Raw genomic sequence first — 20,919 nt, forward strand, 5'->3', positions numbered from 1 at the left:
TTCCTCAGGTGATCCTGCTGATCAAGTATGTTTGAGAAGAGGGTTAGAAAAACATACCAAAAGAAGGCTGTATGTCTGAAAAAGGAGCAGGCAGGAGACTCAGCTCTCATAGGGAACAGACAGACGAAAATGGCCTTTGTTTTAAACATAGATGCAAATGCTTCCAAACCTCACCAAGCCACACGCACCTGAGGCCTTCAGCTCACAGAACGAGAAGGGGGCAAGCTCAAGCACAGTGGTTGACGTACAGTACCTGGACGCTTGTACGTGAGCTCTGATAAGCTTACCTCCCTACGGGTGGTCAAAGAGCAAACGATAAGTATTATGGAACTTCAACCTCCAAATTCCCCAGGCTTCAGTCTCTCCTTGTGTAAACATGTATCTCTGTCTCAGAACATCACTTCTTTTAGAAGGCAGCTTAATTCAGTGAGGAACAGATGGATGCGAAGGCAGATTCAGGCTGTGTTTTGGCCAAGACAGGTTTTCAAGCCTTGCTAATCCACAATATCACTTACTCTGCCTGGTCAGTCTTGTGAGGGTTAAATAAACATGGTTCCCAAGAATGAAAAAATTATACCAAGACGTTGTTGTCTAGAATTGTTGACAATATACAGCTAAGAAATCTTTAATACTTTTCCTGGGTTCTAAAACAAAGCATCGCTGTAATCAAAAGCAGCTAACTCAGTGGTGCAAAGGGTTCGCTCTACAAGTTCACCTGTCCAAACAGTGAAACGCAGTGCTCTTGTCTGGATTTTTACATTCTTCTGATTCCAACAGCATTCACCCCTGTTCATTCTGTGCCCACTCTTTTGTGAAATTCCTAAGAAAAGATAAAGGATTTTTGTTTTCTTGTCCCAGGTATTGTGGCACAGGATTACCTTGCCACAAAAATACAAAAATAATCCTATCAACACAATCTCTATCACAGTTATGACGCCTTCCTGGGCTGTTATGAAACCCTACGGGTGAATCACTCCACTGTCAATGAAACCCAACTTACTGCTCTTATTAACTCTTGGGATTTCCTCAGGTGACAGGATCACAAAGGATCAATTATAATAACACGTCTAAAGAGACGATATCTCACTTCATCATCCCAGATGAAATCTTCCTCCATTCACATGCTGGACAAAACTCTGATGGATAACAAGAGGGCGCTCCGTGGACATTGTCTATGAAAGGATATTCTCACTCTGCCCTGAATCCAGCTTTAGCACTGCAGCATGGTTGTTGTAAGGACAGGCAAGCAGAAGAATCAAGAAAACTTACTACAAAAGTTAAGGACAGGGTCTCAGCAGCTTCTCAGGCATATTTGGCCAAATCACAGCAACTTGTTTCACACAGCAAGTGTGATATCTAGAATTGACCAAAGGAAGTCTTTGGCATTGGGCATGGAGAGAGATTGTTGGTCATTTCTATTACATACCATGGGATCCCTAGCCTTTTAAGATAATCCAATCATAAGGAATAAGGACTAGCATGGACAAAGCCCATACAAGGCTAGGCAGGAGTTGATTGTGACATTTTTATAAACAGACCATTCGAAATAATCTAGATATCCATTGGGAGGGAATGGGCTTAAATCAACTATGAAATATCCATAGCAGTTTAAAAGGAATCAAATATATATGTATTAATATAGATTTTTCCCTATGATTTTTCAAATAGAAAAGCCAAATTTTAAAGCATTAAGTAGAGAATGATGTTATTTATTAAAAACACACACCTCTAAGGTCCCCCCACAAATGTGACCTCACAAAAAGTTCATGTCACATGAGTCTTGCCCCATCAGCTCCAAGTGCCTGCACTAGTATTTGAATATCTTTAACTCATTCATCCAAAGCATTATCCTCTAACATTTTCAGTCCAGAGGACAAACACTGACATTTGTAACTTCAGATATAACCTGGACTTTATATTACTGCTTGAGGCTTGGTCACTAAAATTTGGTTGTTTTTTTTTTTTTTTTTATTCATTTTAACTCCTTTCAGTTATCTGCCTTCCATCAACTTTTCACTTCCAGGTCTCTCCAGGTAATTTGGTGATGAAACCCAGCAAATCATCCAGCAAGCTTTCACAGAGCGACCAACTCCACAGCTGGTCACAGAGTCATTATCCACTCAGAACCCGCCGTCTTTCCACAGAGAACGAAAATATATGGTTTAATTCCACCTCTTTACAACCCACTTTTTCAGACCATAATAAACCTCAGTAAATTTCCTTTACTCCTCTTCTTTAGAGCCATTTATTTAGACACAAACATCACAAATAAAGCCGACTTTATTTCATGACCCATCTTCACTGCTGTTCTCAGTTAGATCCTATTGGCTTGCATCACCCTTCCTCATCCCTCTTGCCAGGGATGTGGCCCACATCCTTCAAGACCAAGCACAAAGCGAAGATTTTCCACTGAGCCTAGGCTGTTCTCCATGACTGAGGCAGCTCAATTCTGCTTCATGTCTCCACCATGTTTCCACATCTGAGGTGGCGTTTTCCCCTTTGTGCCTTAGATGTATACGCATCTCAATGACCAGGGCTGATGCAACCCAACTCCCTGGCCCCTTCCTTTCACCCCCATATGTGTATCTTTCCCATGAGATGCACACCAGTCAAATAGATATCCCTTCCCAGACATCTGAAAACTACTCTTTGTGTTTTTCCATAAGATGTTAGGGAAAAAACTTGAATGAATTTTTTGGTCAACCCAATATGAAGGATTTACTTGTGGCTGAATTCCTCTCCAGAATCAAATTCACGAAGATTCCAACTAATGATTTAGACTGTTGTGTCTATTTTCCTCCCTGGGAAGTACACTCTTTGTGGACATCAAATGAACATCTGATTCATCTTTGGACCTCCCGCTGTAGATAACAGCATCTTTGAATGTGGTTAATTAAGCATTTATTTAATTCAATTAAGGCTCTTCTCCTTTATCATTGTTAAGCAGTGTCATATAAAAACAGGTAGGTAGGTGCTTGTGCTCAGTTGGGTCTGCCTCTTTGCAACCCTTTGGACTGCAGCCCACCAGGCTCGTCTGTCCATGGGATTTTTCAGGCAACTGGAGCGGGTTGCCATTTCCTTCTCCAGGGGATTGTCCCGACCCAGGGCTCAAACCTGTGTCTCCTGCAGCTCCTGTACTGCAGGCAGATTCTTTACCTGCTGAGCCATCAGGGAAGCCCCAATGGAAAAACAGAGAAACATATGGTACAGGCAGAGAGATACACAAACTATAAATGCTCAAAAGGCATTTTATCTGCTGTTTTCCATCAACCTTCCAAATTTTCCTTTTTTTAAAAAAATTTCCCACCCAATGTCTCCAAGCAAATTCTCTAATCTTATTGCTTCCACACCATTTGTAACAGGTTGACACCTACGCCCCATACTCTACAAATTACGGCTTTGACTTATCAATGATCTGGTTCCAAACACAAGGACTTCTCTCAACCCTTACTATTTTTTTCATGTCTACAGAATTGAACATTGATGACTGCCCTATTTTTCTTTTCGTTTTTTAATAATGAAACTTCATGCTATCATAGTTCTCTGTCTAGCAACATTCTCCTCCTCCTCCTTCCATTTTCTAGGTGTGGATGTTCCCCCTGTCTTCTTTTATTTAGTAAATGAGCAGGTCTTGACTGTCTCCCCTGGGATAGGGATTGGATTAGTGAATATACAATCCCACTCCGGTGTGAAATACAACAGCTATAGTAATACTTCTAGGTGTACTTGGAAACTCTGTGGATACCAGGCTATGGCCCCTATGCTTGTCTCCTTCTACCCCCTGCACTGGGTCTCTCTTTCACCCTCCTGACACATGCTTTCACTGTAACACAGAAGGTTCAGGGGTCAGTAACTTCTATCCTGACCCCTGGATGACTGTCCCGCTGTGATCTGTTGTTGCACAGCTTCACCTGACACCGTATGCTCCTAAAAGTCACCAAGAAGGAAAATAGCAAGAGCTAAAATCTGAGTGGTTACAATGAGCCAAGTACTGTTCTGTGTGTGTTATTTTACGTGTTTTAGCTCACCAGTCCTCAAAAAAGCTCTGTGAAATAGGTACGAGTATTATTTACCCTTTACGGAGGAGAAACTGAAGTAGAAGAGATTAAGTTGAGATGAAACAAGTTATTAAGTGGCAGAGCAAAGTTATGAGTACAGGCTGCCTGGTTCGCAAACCAGAGCTCTTCACCACTACCCTACTGCCACTCTGCCCCCTCAGGCTCATTATACACCACCTTTTATACAGAACTTAGTTAACTAGTTAAATTACTTGATGACTTTGGGACCCAGGGGAGAAGGGACTACCATGATTTTTAAAGTTATCTAATTCATCAAGGCTGATTTTAGCAACATAGTAAAGTAGCATGATATATCATTAAGAGCTTGGATTTCAGAGTCACAATTTGTGGGTTCAAATGCATCTCACACCAATAATTGTATAGCCCCAGCTAATTTGTTTGGCTTTTCTATTCCTCACTTTCTACAGCTGCAAGTGGGACTAATAAAAGCACTGTGACAATGAGATACTGAACATATAGTACTTAAAATATGTACCACATGCAAAGCATTCAATAAATGTTAGCTTTCATTCTTATTATTACAATGTCCTGAATCACAGATGGGGATAAAAAGGTGATTATTAAAAAATTTTGGACTTTAGCATCCTGACTCTGAACTACTTTCCAAAAAATAATTCCCACCAATCAGCTACCTAATAAAAGTTGCTAAGATACCAACTTATTATTATGAAAATTTACAAATGAAGGCAAACACAAAAGCATCTGTTATGTATTATATTTGCTGGTAATAATGTCAAGGTCTCTTTATAGAAAAACTGTAGCTAAAAAATGAAGAGTAAAAATTGGAAAATCACCCTTTAACAAAACCTAATGAAATAAAAAATTTAGGCAACAACCTGTAATGGACAAATTTATAGCAAATGGATCAGGATGACAGTTCCTGAATCCTAACACCACTAACAGTGAATAATCTGGTATTATGTTCCATTAAAAGCAACACTATAGAAAAAGACACCATAACAGCCCTTTTGCCAAGAAATTAAACCTGAATCTGAGTCCTTACATCTATATATTTTTATAAGAAATATGGGCCATGATTTTAAATGATGATGTAAATGACTTAAAAACACAATAAGGACATGATCAGTCAAAATTAAAATATGAGCTATGCTATAGGTAAAATCACCCTATGTATTCAATAAATAAACGGCAAAAAAAATAAGAGAAGAGAATGCTATAGATTAAAAGGGATTTAAGAGACCAGTCAACAAAAAGGAAGTGGCAGACTTTGGATCTTAGTTTGAAAAATGGCTGTATTAAAAAGATATATTTGAAACAATCAGAAAATATTTTAAGGATGTGACCTCAAATTAATTAATTTTGATGGGTGAAGTAACGGTATGGAATTGTCTTTCTGAAGTATTATCTTTCTGGGAAACAAAAGGAAGCATTTATATATTAAATGGTATGCTAAACTTTGCTTTAAAATACCCTAGCAAAAGGGAAAAAGGAAGACTTGCACTTTTAAGAAGACAGAGTAAATGGCGTGGGGCCAGAAGAAACATGAATGTGGCAATGAAAAGGTAACATAAGGATACCTATGGTAATGGAATTGTTCTGTGTCTTCACTAATGTTGATCAGTGTCAACATCCTGGTTATGATGTTATACTCTGATACTCCAAGATGGTACCATGAGGAGAAAGTTTGTAATGGATACATGGGTTCCTTCTGTGTTGTTTCTTAACAACTGTATGGGAATCTCAAAACAAATTTCATTATGAAAAGAAAAATACGGCGTGGCAAGGGACAGATGAAACAACAACAGCAGCAGAAATGTTCATGGTTATAGAATTCAGTATGATCATCTCTTTCTCTTCACTTGTTTGAAAATTTCCACAACCCAAAGATCTTTTAAAGTTTACAAAAGTAAACTTTAAGTAAGCTTAAGAGTCTCTCTGCAGAGTGGTAGTGTCTTCTGGCTTTCCTGTTTTATCTTCAGTCGTCCAAAATCCCATACCACTAGGTCATCCTACATACTCGTGCTAGTTAACTGTATTAAAAAATATACATATATATATAATTTTACTTAATCATTCCTTTGTTAAAAGGATAAAGTTTACACGGAGCAAAAATCTCCTCTGAGTCAGGGCTGAACAATCTTACACTCGTCCCTTTTACTCACCCCCTACATAAACCTTCCTCTGCAGTCAACTTAGTCTCACAGCCCCATGGATATAATTTTGGACAAAGTATACTTCCATTCTCCTGCATGTTATTTTCTTCTCCACTGATCTAAATCCTATCCATCTTTAAGGAGGCAGAGTAAAACCCACCTGCTTCATGAAGCTCTCCCTGATCTTTCCTTAAAGTAATTACATGGTTCTTCAGAGCAAAGATCATGTATTACATCACAGAGCTTAGTAGCCTTCTTGATACCATCAAGGTTTTTGATGAAAATGTGTTGATTTAACTGAATATTTACTACGAAACAATTGGAGAGAGTACTGAATTTTAGGGGGAAACACACGTACATAAGAGCTTCTTGGTGGCTCAGACCTAAAGAATCAGCCTGCAATGCAGAAAGTACAAGGAGGCTTGAATACAGAATGAGATTAGCTGTTAAGAGGATAAATTCTACTTTGCCTTAAGGAAAGAGTGTTGCTCGCTAAGCAGGCCTCGTGTACTGGGGAAGGTCATGACCCACAGTCTGCGTTGGGGTTGGAAGTGGTGGAAACCGCAACCCAACACTGAAGCCTGCACCACCGTGTGCCCTCACAGTCACTCCCTGGGGTTGCCCAGGCTGCAAGAGAAGAGAGTCGTGTAAGAATCAGCTGCACGCACCCCTCACCAGGGGCTTTAAGGAACTCAGCAGAGAGAAAACATATTAGCATCTGAATGGGGAGCGAGCACTCCTGCTGTGAAACTCTGATTTCTTTAGGAAGAGGCTGGTTCCATGAGAGAGCCCAACAGCAGTAGGGGATGGGCTAAGGGGATGAACTGGGGAGCTAGGCACGGGCCTGTGGGGAGGAGTGAGCAGAGATCGTAGGAACCGAGAGCCTCGTCAGGGGGGAGAAAAGCAGGAAGCAGCAGTTCCTTTTTCTCTGAGCTGGCCCAGCAGCACCAGGGGCCCGGCAGTTACCTGAGGTTTCTTCACCTTAATGATCCAGGTGGGCGGAACAATAACAGCAGCGTGCGCCCCCAGGGAGCAGGGTTCCTCAATCTGATGCAGCATGAAGCAGGTCACCTTATTGTGAAACTGAAGGGAAAAACAGGCCAGTAAACAATTCTGCACGGAGGGAAATGCCACCGCAAGAAGGAACAAGTACATGTGTGCATACTTATGCACATGCTTGTGCGCGCACACACACAGAGGTCCCATGCTCCTCATCACTCCCAACCAGCCCCAGGAACTTAAGAGACCAGATTTCAAATGCATTCTACTTTATAAACTGATAACAAGAACTCAGCTTATAGGACAGACCAGCTGAAACTTGATAACCTTTTATAGGATATTTACATTAAAAGTGTTAGAGACTTGGCGGGTTCTAGAAAGGCTAACTTTGCACATAATTTTGTCTTACTTGGCTTGCGCCCATCACAGACTTGGCTGATCTGGGATAATGGTGAGAAGGAAATGAAGACATGCCTACTATCTGCCTGTCATTTTTCTATCCCCAGACATCAATCCTTCCCAGTAGTCCCTCCAGTGTAAGGGACCCAGGAAAAAAAAAAAATTGTCTCTTCCAGAGAGTTGTTAGAGAGGAAACAAAGAGACTGCTTCTGCTGGGTTTGTCTAGGGCTGCTGAAAAAATAATGGTCCTAGCACACTTGGCAAATCTAAAGTGCTTTTGATTTTTGAAAGGAACGAAGTCAATATAGACTAATGATAATAACAATACCTAGGTTCCAGGGGCTTAACTCTATACCCCAATGGACTAAGTAACCTTAGGCCAATTACATTTCCAGCAATTTTTTTTTCTTTTTTGTGACTGTAAAGTGATAATAATGTGTGGTAGCATTTGTTTTCTAATAAACATCAAATCCCCATTATACAATTATGGGCTTTAAAATTTTAATCATAGTGATTTTTAAAAAAAATTTAACAGTAGCTGCTACTTAGATTATACTTAATGTGACCACATAATTTATCATCTTAACTGAAACAATTTTAAGAATGAAAGGGAGCAGAGACAATAATTACGTTGGAACAGCAGACATAAATTAGGACTGTCTCAGGAAAACTGGCAAATACAGCCATCCCAATTACATCACATCAGAGCAATTTTATCTTTACCGCTGAGTATCTTCAAGATCTGACATGATCCAGTGGCAAATTACTAAATCAATTAAGCACGAAATACTAATTAATAAGATAATAAATAATTCCTCCTAAACTGTTTGTGATTTGCAAACAATTTGATATACCAGAGAAATGTCATTCAAATTCCTTCTTTAAAAAGTAATTTTCTCTCAAATCATCCCATCTTCTCCTTTCTCCCACTGAGTCCAAAATTCTGTTCTTTATGTCTGTTTCTCCTTTGCTGCCCTGCATGTAGGATTGTTGGCAACACAATATTGCAAAGGAATTATCCTCCAATTAAAATAAGTAAAAAAAAAAATTTTAATAATTCAAATAAACCCCCATATGAATAGCCATTGCATTTCTAACATGGCAGGAATCTCAGAGACTGCTGACTCCAACTCTCACAATTTACACATGAGTACTCTAGACAGACTAAGAGGTGTATCTAAAACTGCATGACTTTTAAGGGGTAGAGTCAGAACCCGAATACATGAAACCCAGCTCCCAAATACAGTTTTATTTTCTGCTACAGGCAGTGGCCATAGAAGGCACTTAATTGTTTGACATCAGATATCCTAGAAGGAAATACCTACAGTGTTAAAATATACCACCACCATAATCTGTCTTTAAAGGTTTTGTATTTTTAGTCCTTGAAAAATCAACTTCTACAACATGAGGCCCGGGGAAACTCAGCGATACATGTGCTGTGATTAGTCGCTCAGTTGTGTCCAACTTTGTAACCCCATGGACTGTAGCCCGCCAGGTTTTTGTCCATGGGGATTTTCCAGGCAAGAATACTGGAGTGGGTTGCCATGCCCTCCTCCAGAGGATCTCCCCAGGTCTTCCCAGGGGTCAAACCCAGGTCTCCTGCATTACAGGTGGATTCTTTACCAACAGAGCCACCAGGGAAGCCCCCAAAGATACACAGAACTGATCAAAACTCTGCCACAAGGGTCAAGTGAAAGTTGTTTTTTTAGTGATTCGATTGGACTACAGATTCATGAAAAGGAAGCACATGCATTCACTGTCAGGCAGGACAGTTTCCAAATTAAATGACCTGGGATCAACCATCTAACCACAACCTGGCAGGTTCGGGGTGGCAGCAAGTGCAGCCTATCTACGGCCAGGCTGATGCCACCTGGCAAGTGTCATCTCACCAGATCAGGGAAACAACAAGCATAGACAGTGTTGGGGATCCTGAGGGCCTAAATCTGCTTCTTCCTTTCCAAGCAAAGGCACTGTCTTGATGGCCAGCTGTAACTGCGCGACTGGCATTTGCACAGTTCCTCGAGTGAAAGGAAATATGTTCCTTTATATTTGTGAACATGTTCCTGAACAGAAGCACAAAGACTACTTGTAAAACAATTAACTGAAAGGAGATAGAAATGACAAGAACAAAAAATGTGCCAGGAGGGTGATGCAGCAAACATTGAAGTTTCCAGACCAAGGTGTCAGCAGATCCTCCTGACATGTGGGGGCTAGTGAAATTATGCCAGAGAAATTATTAGATTGAACCTGATGGAACTGCAAAGATGCAAAAGTTTTTCACCCACAAAAAAAGTCAATTTCATGTGTTTCAAGTAAATGCATCTTCCACTCCCATCTTGTGGCTCTGTTTAGCTAGATAAAGCTGATGTGTGTAGTGCATATGTTAAGTTGCTTCAGTCAATCATGTCTGACTCATTGTGAAGCCATGGACTAGCCCACCAGGCTTCTCTGCCCATGGGATTCTCCAGGCAAGAATACTGGAGTGGGTTGCCATGCCCTCCTCCAGGGGATCTTTCTGACCAATGCACCCCACGTCTCTTGCGTTGGCAGGCAGATTCTTTACTCCTAAGCCACCTGTAAGTCTGAAGTTTATCTGCACAGCCTTAACCCTTAAGCTTAAACAGCACAGCCCTTTATTCCCAGGTTGGCTGTGCAGTGAGGGGACAATATATACCAATTACACGGTCATTTAAAAGAACCAGTGAACTGAGAGATTACAGCAAGGGTCCAGATTTTTTCTATAAAAGGACTGGATAGTAAATATGTTAGTCTTATAGGGCCATATTGTTTCTGCTGCATTATTCAACTCTGCTGCTGGAGCAAAAAAGTAGCCAGAGACAACACATAAAGGATGGGCATGGCTGCGTTTCAATAAAACTTTAGTTACAAAAACAGGCAGCAGTCAGATTTGGTTTACAAGCCACAGTTTGCCAACATGTAAGTCAGTCTACATTGTCTAGCTAAAGAAAAAAAAATAGGTTCAAAGACCAAAAAAAATGAACCATCTGGTTGGGACAGAGCTGTTAAAAAATGAAAAAAAGAGAAGAGAGGAAAAGTAAAAAGGGAAATTATCATTGGATCCATATGAGTATCCATGTTCAAATGTAAGAAAGAGTAACATTTCAATGAGCATACAGCCAACTATAACAACATCCAAAGCTAAGGAAGAATATAAGCCCACTCTAATCCTATCACTGTCCCATTAAGAAAAAAAATTCACCCACATCAAAAACAGAAGAACCAAGATGTCTGAATTGCTTTGTCAGAGGGATTACCCAAGGTCGCCACTTCCTCGTATACAAGTCATCATCGATAACCTAGTGTACTATGGGGCAAGTGGCCTCAGAGTGAAAATCCCTCAATGCTAGACTCAGAGATAGAATCAGGAGGGGATTTTCCAACCTGCGATTCCAGGCTTCAATGTATATAAGTAAAGGGGTTAATTTCTAGTTTCTCAGAGCTCATTTATCCTATGGTTTTATAGTTCTAATGTGTCTTTCTTCCTCCACAGATCCTATGAGGGAAATAATACACAAATGAGGATAACGTTCCACTTATAAACAGGAACTCCAGCAATGACATAATTCTATTTTGAGAAAACAGGAGCCTACTTTGTTTTATTTTATCCCCAAACTTACCGCCTGCTTGCACCAGGAACAGCTGATAGCCACAATCTCTTTACTGTGGAAGGAGAATTTTTGCTGGAAGCCCTAGAATATTAGAACAAGAGACAGAGAAATTAAAACCACTTCCAACCGAGCATGCATCTGCCCTTCTGAAGTCCAATGAAGTCAGTAAGGCCAGGCTTAAGGGAACTGAGACAGCAAATGCCACAGTGGGCACTTATATCTCCACCTTCTATCACCTTTCCTTATATCTCCACCTTTCCTATCACCAAATTCTCTAAAGTATGAGAGAGGATGTACCAGTATTTGCTTTACCACTAACACTCAAAGTCAACCACAAAAACTTTTTTTTTTCTTTGACCGCACTGTGTGGAATGTGGGATCTTAGTTCCCTGACCAGGGATTGAACCTGCGCCCCCTGTATCAGAAGGCAGAGTCTTAACCACTGGGCTGCCGGGGAAGTCCCAAAATCATTGCCCCCCCTCCACCAAGTAAATGAGGTTCTGATGCATTTTTAAGTTAAAAAGAAGCCTCTATTGGTTCACATGATTTTTTTCTAACAGTGGTTATCCATCTCAGAGGTCCTGCACAACCTTACCATCAAGAAGCCACAAAGACAGAAATGAAGCAGGAGACAGTCGGGTGACCTAGAAGTGAGAGTCTGGGAGACGTCCAAGGGTGGAGAAGGAAATTCAAACACTCTCATCACCCCCTTGGGATGTCAGAACTCAAAACAAGCAGCTTTCAATTTCCATTTTTCGCCAGCAAATAGCAATGAGATTAATGGAATGGCAAACACAATCCTCTTAATGAACAAACAGAATTACTTTTCCATCAAGGAAAGAAGAGATGCTTTTTGGCCGCTGTTGTCCCTAAATAATTACCAGAGAGAAGTTCGCAGTAACTCTCAAGGAAATTTTTTTTAGCTTTCCCAAAGCTCACCCATTTCTATCTGCCTGTGAAATCTAAGCCAAACGAACTAATGCAGACTAATGACCAAAAACTCTTAAAGCTTTTTGTTTTAAAAAAGCAAACAGAAAGATGTGATGGGCAGGAAAGCTTTAAAGGCAATGAGCTGCATGCCTTGCTTAATGTGTACAGATAACTTTGAGTATAAAGAAAGTCAATTTACACATTATTAAAATAAGTCCGAGCTGCATTTTTGCAGTCCCCATACCTGTAATTCCTCCCTGTCTGCAGTATTTTATATACTAATGAGCATTTCCTCCTTTGTGGTGCTCTGGCCTCTCCTGATTTCCTAAAACACATCCCAATTCTCCTTCCTCTCCATCTCCTGCACGTGGACAGGAGACTGGGACCAGGGTCAAACCTCGGTGCTCTGCAATTCCACCTTGAATCCTTCTCTTTTTCGTCCAACCTCAAATCTCACTTCAAGAAACATGACCTCTTCTTAACATCGGACTTTCCTGGATTCCGAAAAGTTTCTCCATCAATATCCCTTTCTCAACAACTTAAGCGATTATAGAATCGCTCAGTGCAGAGGCATTCACAAAATAAGCATGAGTCTGCTATCCTCACAAAAGCATGCTTGCTGTGTGGGCCCTTGGCTGGCATTAGGGAACTTGAATTTCAGGAGGGGTTCGCCAGTTTCCAGAACAGTTGAGGGTGGCTCACTGTGCCTGAATTGTTGGTATAAACACCCTGGTGTATGAACACCTGCTTTCCTTCTGGGAGTCTGGAGGCTGGGTCTGTGCTGGGCAGGGGGTGATTATGTCATCAGACCCCCAAGAAAAGCCTGACCACCAAGTCTCAGATGAGACCCAGGAGACAGTATCTCACACAAGTTGTCACAATCTGTGTTGGAAAAATTAAGCGGGTCCTTTGCAAATGTCAGAAGACTTCTGGTGCTTTACACGTGGTTTCCACAGGACCTTATCCCATGTTCCTTTCCTCTGTTAACCCTGCTCGATAGCTGTTTGTTATAATAAATCACAGCTGTGAGCAATATTTCCCACATAGCTCAGTTGGTGAAGAATCCGCCTGCAATGCAGGAGACCCCGTTTCGATTCCTGGGTCCGGAAGATTGTCTGGAGAAGGGATAGGCTACCCATTCCAGTATTCTTGGGCCTCCCTTGTGGCTCAGCTGGTAAAGAATCCACCCGCAATGTGGGAGACCTGGGTTCGATCCCTGGGTTGGGAAGATTTCCTAGAGAAGGGAATATACTCTGAGCCCAATGAGCCCTCCTAGTGAATAACTGAAACTGGTCACCAAACCTACTCATCCCCTCCCACCCCCACAAACAATGAGCCCTGATATTTTCATTGACAGGGGCGTCAGAGCATTTCCCCAGGAAAGGATGCACTTCTGTAAAACAAACATGGACAGAATTATTAGGACAGGTTGGCATCCACAGGTTTACTGCTGTACTGGTCAGCCACAACCCACACAGTCCCTGGCACCTGAGTGTTATTACTGCCTAACAGAAATAGTTTATGTGCATGTATAAGTTCTCTGGGAGAAGTCTTGTGATATTTCTTAATAAATCTCTACAATTTAGCATAGGCACGGCAAGAATATTTTCTGATTACTTGAACAAGAAAGTCACTGCTACCACACTATGACCCAACTACAAAGTTCACACTATCCAGATTTTAAAACCCTAACCCAAAACAGCTGAAAAGATGCCCCTCCTCACTAAACTCTCCTCCAATGGCTACTTAACCCTTCTGTCTTCTTCCTTCATCCATCTGGAAGTGGTCATAAAAATACAAACCTCTCCAACACCACTGAGTAGTTATAAGCATCCAATAAAGCAATGCATTTGAAAAGTCCTCTATAACACAGTATACAGAAGAAGCACATTTACTGCTGGAACCTCTTCTGACTTCTTGCTAACAAAGCCCTCTAGTATCATATATGTGACTAGCAATGCTCTATTCAATTGTATTAGCCCAACTCTCTATTTACTACTGGCCTTCTGATGTCAGGGAGAAACAGATCCAGTCCAGTGTGGCCCTGACAGCCTGGCTGAGAGCAGAAACAAACCACCAGGCCAGCCACAACTGGGGAGCTAGGTACTGTGTTTATGTAGAGTTGTGGTGGGTCCCTTGGAAACGAGCCTAGTGGCAATTTGCTCTCTGTTTCAAACTCTAGTCTGGCATAGTCACAGTGGCCATGGCTTCAGGGTTACTATCTAACATAGAGACCTACGTAGAACACCCTGGCAATGCCAAAGAATGCCCAATCATCTCACACACTAGGAAAGTAATGCTCAAAATTCTCCAAGCCAGGCTTCAGCAATACGTGAACTGGGATCTTCCAGATGTTCAAGATGGATTTAGAAAAGGCAGAGGAACCAGATATCAAATTGCCAACATCTGCTGGATCATCAAAAAAGCAAGGGAGTTCCAGAAAAACATCTACTTTTGCTTTATTGACTATGCCAAAGCCTTTGACTGTGTGGGTCACAATAAATTGTGGAAAATTATGAAAGGGATGGGAATACAGATCATCTGACCTGCCTCTTGAGAAATCTGTACGCAGGTCAGGAAATAACAGTTAGAACTGGACATGGAACAACAGACTGGTTACAAATCAGGAAAGGAGTACATCAAGACTGTATATTGTCACCCTGCTTATTTAACTTATATGCAGAGTACATCATGAGAAACACTGGGCTGGATGAAGCACAAGCTGGAATCAAGACTGCCGGGAGAAATATCAATAACCTCAGACATGCAGATGACACCACCCTTATGGCAGAAACTGAAGAACTAAAGAGCCTCTTGATGAAAATGAAAGAGGAGAGTGAAAAAGTTGGCTTAAAGCTCAACATTCAGAAAACTAAGATCATGGCATCTGGTCCCATCCCTTCATGGCAAATAGATGGAGAAACAATGGAAACAGTGGCAGACTTTATTTTTTGGGGCTCCAAAATCACTGCAGATGGTGACAGAAGCCATGAAATTAAAAGACACTTACTCCTTGGGAGAAATGTTATGACCAAACTGGACAGCATATTAAAAAGCAGAGACATCACTTTGCCAACAAAGGTCCGTCTAGTCAAAGCTATGGCTTTTCCAGTGGTCATGTATGGATGTGAGAGTTGGACTATAAAGAAAGCTGAGAGCCGAAGAATTGATGTTTTTGAATTGTGGTGTTGGAGAAGACTCTTGAGAGTCCCCTAGACTGCAAGGATATCAAACCAGTCAGTCCTAAAGAAGATCAGTCCTGGGTGTTCACTGGCAGGACTGATGCTGAAGCTGAAACTCCAGTATTTTGGCCACCTGATGCGAACAGCTGACTCATTGGAAAAGACCCTGATGCTAGGAAAGATTGAGGGCAGGAGGAGAAGGGGACAACAGAGGATGAGATGGTTGGATGGCATCACCCACTCAACGGACATGAGTTTGAGTAAAATCCGGGAGTTGGTGATGGACAGGGAGGCCTGACGTGCTGCAGACCATGGGGTTGCAAAGAGTCAGATACAACTGAGCGACGAACTGACTGAGAACACCCTGGAGGCTCCGTGATCCCATGGGCAGGTTTTGGCTGGGATCTCAGCACAGCAAGAAGAGCCAGATTCCTAATTACCCACTTATAAATGCTGGCCCAAATCTTGATAGCATGATACCGATAGATGCCCTAACTGAATTTCAATTGACTCTGATTTTTAAGGGCTACTTCATTCATCACTATCCACAAGGAAAATAGAGGTGTGAGGTCTGATGCGCTGGAGCTAACTGACTTCAGAATTATAAATACCAAGAATCTTGAGGGATACAGTTGAGTTTCTTAGAATAAAGTTTAAACATTTATTCTGAGCAGCTAGAGCTTTGTTGCCTCTTTTTCTTGTGCACCCAAGGGCATATACCAAGTAGCACTCAGTTTTATAGCCTTGGCTGAAACCAGGAAAGGGTGCTTTACTTGAAACAAACTTTCTTATTGTTTATGTATTTAACTGAGATTTGGGTGAGGGAATTTCCTGACTGTAGTCCCAGTCCCTGTATGATTTGATTCAACCCTAGAGTAGATACTGCTCTTGCCTCCAAAACTGTAACCACTGACAGCAAAATAAACCTCGTCATGTCCGCTTGCATATTCAAGCTCACAAAATATTACAAAAGCAAACCCAAGGGAATTATTTAAGGCTAAATCAATATCCATCTTAACACAGAGTACCTCATTTTTGCTCAAATATTCCCTTTCATTTTTGAAAAATGTATATCCTCTGTTATGCATATTATGTTTAATATCTAATAAAATGTTCATCCTAAGTTTAATTAGATGCAAAGTTCATTATTACTAGAAAAACAAAATTGAAATTTTAAACTTACCATATTTTAATTAAAATTTTAAAATAAAACTATTATAGCACTCTTGTAAACGTATCCAGTGGGATAGAAGTACTATATCGATTTGATGCTCACAACGTAGAAGGAAATTTTTCCCATTGGAGCAGATCTCAAACTGGCTGTGCTGTTCCCATGCAACTGCTTTTAACCAGTGGAAGCTGACAACTAGTGATGACGTTTCAGCGTTTCACCAGCTGAAGCTAAGTAACTAAGACCTCTGAGTGATCCAGGTGTAGACCCACACCAACCAACCTAATTGAAAACTTTTTTCTAACCAAGAAAAACTGACGTTTGTTTGACCTTTGAGTGACCCACAGGCAAACTCACACCAACCTAACTGAAAACTTCTTTCTGACTAATAAAACATAGCACCTGTTTAACTGATGATCTACAGACTTACAAATTGTCCTGTACAAAGCTTAACCTTCAATAGTTAATTAGCAAAGTCTTCACGAACCGATCTCTTTCCTCATAAATGCAAATTGTTAACTTTTTCCCATCAACAAACTATTCAGCCCAATTTTCCATGAATAGGTATACCCTTGCCTGGCAATGCGAATCACTGGATATTAGACTAGTTTTATAATATGCCTTTTCCTTGGCTTTATCACAGTGTAAAAATGGTACCATTAATGTTGTAGTTTATGCAAGATTGGGGTTTATTAATCATAAAAAATCTAATTTACTTGAGCATGTTAAAGCCTCCTATACTGATTTTACTGGTTTTAATTCACACATTTCATAAACAGTCAAGATTTTCAAAATGTAGACATAAATTGAAGTAAAGCTGAGTTAAAATAAATAGCTTTATAAACTGAATTACAATAACCAATTTTTCTAACTTCTGACAGTGCTGCAAATTATATGAATCTACAGTTACTTTATTAGAATTATCTCTGAAAAATCTAAATTTTTATTCACTGGGTTTAACTGTGTGGCATTAAGAGCTCTGAAAATGTATGTCCTTATTGGTCATAATAAACTCTCATTCAAGGGTAATCACTGATTCATGTACAAAGACTGACATTTTATTATTCCTCGATAGAGCCTTTATGTCTCTTTTTTTTTTGGTAATTACAATTTATTAATCAGAGCCAGTCTTCTTATTCTCAGATAGTTTCTGCTTTTTCTATTAATTTATTCAAAGGCCCTTGCTATTAATACAAGCTACAGGTCAAAAACTGAGTCTCCGGACCAGGGGTGGAGGTGGGGTGGGAGGAGCAGAATTTAGAGCACAGGATTCTCAACATGGTCCTGTTACCACAAACTTGTAAGAGCATATGAAGTGCCTAAGGCATGACGTCCAGAATATTTTCATCAGATGCAGATATTTCATGGAAGTAGAAGGCTTAACCTTGTAATTAAAGCATAATTGAAATTAAGCCTGTAACAATGGGCACAGATTTACATTTCAGTTTACACGCTAACTATTTTAATTGTGTGTTCATATTTTTATGACCATTCTGATTCTAGGATAAAAATGCTTGATACAGATATTTATTCAATATGGCCCAAACTGCATACCAAATGTTAACTGTTAGTTTTATGTCTTTGTCCTAGAATACCAGGGAAGTTCCTTATATGAAAATATTTGTCTAATGGTACAACTAGCTACAATTATAATAATAATGGTCTTCCATGAAAATTAATGTCCATCACTGCCCCATAACTCATAACCTTCCCAATAAAAATTATAACTTTAATGTTGATAATATTCACCAAAGTGAAAGTCGCTTAGTCATGTCAGACTCTTTGTGACCCCATGAACTATTACAGTCCCTGGAATTCTCCAAGCCAGAATACTGGAGTGGGTAGCCTTTCCCTTTTCCAGGGAATCTTCCCAACCCAGGGATCGAACCCAGGTCTCCCATACTGCAGACGAATTCTTTACCAGCTGAGCCACAAGGGAAGCTCGATAATATTCACCAAGCAGGTCGTTTTTCAGAAAATTTGTTTTTAACCAAAACTATGTTTTTTTAAAAGACAGGATTGATGTTATCACAGTTACCAACTACAAATCATTACATATATTCTGAGAAGTCCTATAGTCTATAATCTTGCTGACAGTATGAGTTTCCAGGACATAAGTGGCTATAGTCTCCACCCTTAACTAATGGAGGAAAATGCTATTCTGCTGGTAAAACTAATTACACTTTCTTCTGGTGCAAAATTAGACTTTTTCTGTAACAGCTCCCAGACAACTGAGAAAGATATTGACAAAACTGCTGAAATTATTTAGATTGTGCTCCTTCTGGTTTCATGAATTTATGACAAAGGAATACCACCATATAATGCATGCTTTAGAGAAATAAAAGATTCTGCTACCTAGAAACAGCTTTGACTTCACTTTGGGATTTTAATAGTAAACTGATGGATTTTCCAGCTGTCTCTGATATAGCAACTCTAGCAGGCCTACTGTAAGATTTTGATTTCTACTTCCTCTATCACAGCAATTCTGGTATCTCTACCTCACTTAACATGGATTTTTTTTACTAATAATTATAGTCTTATTATAGCAAAAAAAATACAAATTAGAATCAGTCAAAAGAAGAGATATATAGGTCAATATCTAGAAGGGTTTGAAACATATAGATATCCACTGTCCTCTCTCTGTGCAGTCAGGATATGTAACCATCATGTCATTTTGCTGTTCAAGTTTCAAATGCCATTCTAGTGTTAGATCTACTCAATAGACTCTTCTTGCTAGTATCTAAGATGACCTAATAATCTTTTCACACCAATATACCCAGTCTGGAATGTGCAAAGGTCTCTCAGAGAGAAAAAGGAATACAGCTGAAAAATCTAGCTGTTAGGACCTAACCAATATATACCAACAGGAAAAGGAAAGTGTGCATGGAACTGGGCCCTGGGGGTGCAGGACAAAGGGGGGCAGGACTTAATGTTGAATAAAAGAGTTTCTCAATGTGGGAGCACTCTACAACAAAGAATTTAACACATTATCAGGACCCCCAGACTATAGTGCTAACACGAGGATGCTAAAATCAATACTAGAATGGTGTCTGAAAAACTGAATGAAAAATGTGTTAAGTGAAGCAGTAATGCCAGAATTGCTGTGACAGAGGAAGAAGGAATCAAAATCATACCGAAATAAGCCAATTAGAGTTGCCATGTCATTCCAGGGACAGGTGAATAGAGTTCTACACTCTGCTTGTGGTTTCTCTTCTGCTCATGCATTTTAAAGATTCTCTCTATTAAACACAACAAATTACCTAATTTAAGCATGAGATCTCTTTCCTTCCTGGACCCTGAAAGAAAGAGCAAGTGTTAGTCCCTTAGTCGTGTCTGACTGTTTGTAAACCCTTGGACAGTAGCCCGCCAGGCTCCTCTATCCATGGGATTTTCCAGGCAAAAATACTGGAGTGGGTAGACATTCCCTTTTCCAGGGGATCTTTCCAACCAAGGAAATGAAACCAGGTCTCCTACAATTCAGGCAGATTCTTCACTTTTTGAGCTACCAGGGAAGCCTGGACCCTAACTCTTACATAATGTAGGATTATGAATGAAAACAATGTAACCCTACGTGGTGATAATAAACATGCAGCCTGGTGGTGAGTGAATGGTAAAGCAACTGAATCACAAGCAGTCTCATTTGCTATTCATTATATGCCACACACACTCAAACACATTCAAAGATTGCAAGAAAATTAGTCCAAATATTTACTGTTAATTTTTAAAAAGCAGAAAGTGAAACTACAAACACTCTTAGCTATAAACACTTACTAATAAGCCCAAGTGTTTTTAACCATCAGTTTAAAAATTTGGTTTTGCTAAGTGAATATATTTGTTACCCCATCCCAATGGATAAACTATGGAATAATCTGTACAGAAGTGTGTGTGTGTGTGTGTGTGTGTGTGTGTGTGTGTGTGTATGTGTGTGTGTGGAATGGTTTAGAAATCTCTGGATATGTAAGAATGTACAGCCAACCATAATGATAAAAACTGTGCATAGCACAAAAAATCTGAAATGAAACTTCAACCACCTAGTCTGCAAACGGAAAGAGAGTCACTGGGTTTCTTCTAATCCAGGGGATAAACCAGGCTCCAAAGAAGGGTTATTTATTATCCAGCAAGGAGACGGATTTAAGACCACCCCAGGCCACAACTGCTTGAGCCTATGAGGATCTATAAGCAGCTATATTATAAACACAGGAGATGAATATAAGAGTACAGTATCATAGGAACTTTATGTGAAGAGCTGGGACCACAGACTTCCCCGCAGACAGCTGTGATGAGAGGCGCCCTGTGAGCACTCCTAGATGGTTGCCTGCGGACCCTAGGCAGGGAGAGAGACATGGTCACGGCAACTCAGACCGCAGGGTGTCCAGTCCGTCCTCTGTGGCTGACCACGCCAACAGAAGGCAAGGC

The 20,919-nt window shown here is 40.4% G+C and overlaps 1 protein-coding gene across 13 annotated transcripts in view; it reads right to left on the minus strand.

The window, feature by feature from the left end:
- DGKI (diacylglycerol kinase iota) overlaps window positions 1-20,919 on the minus strand; it is a 479,729-nt gene that overhangs the window by 232,258 nt on the left and 226,552 nt on the right. For 11 of the 13 annotated variants that reach the window (XR_006268612.1, XM_043463815.1, XM_043463810.1 and 8 more), the window contains 2 exons: window positions 11,230-11,301; window positions 7,160-7,276 (listed from right to left, as the gene is read on the minus strand). Coding sequence is in view for 12 of the 13 variants with exons in the window: in XM_043463815.1 (XP_043319750.1) it covers window positions 7,160-7,276; window positions 11,230-11,301 (189 nt within the window). In the remaining variant the exon portion in view is untranslated. The remainder of the gene's footprint in view (window positions 1-7,159; window positions 7,277-11,229; window positions 11,302-20,919) is intronic. The other 2 variants (XM_043463812.1, XM_043463811.1) reach the window with 1 other exon arrangement.

Source organism: Cervus canadensis, chromosome 3 (assembly GCF_019320065.1).
Source record: "Cervus canadensis isolate Bull #8, Minnesota chromosome 3, ASM1932006v1, whole genome shotgun sequence".
Classification (NCBI taxonomy): domain Eukaryota; kingdom Metazoa; phylum Chordata; class Mammalia; order Artiodactyla; family Cervidae; genus Cervus; species Cervus canadensis.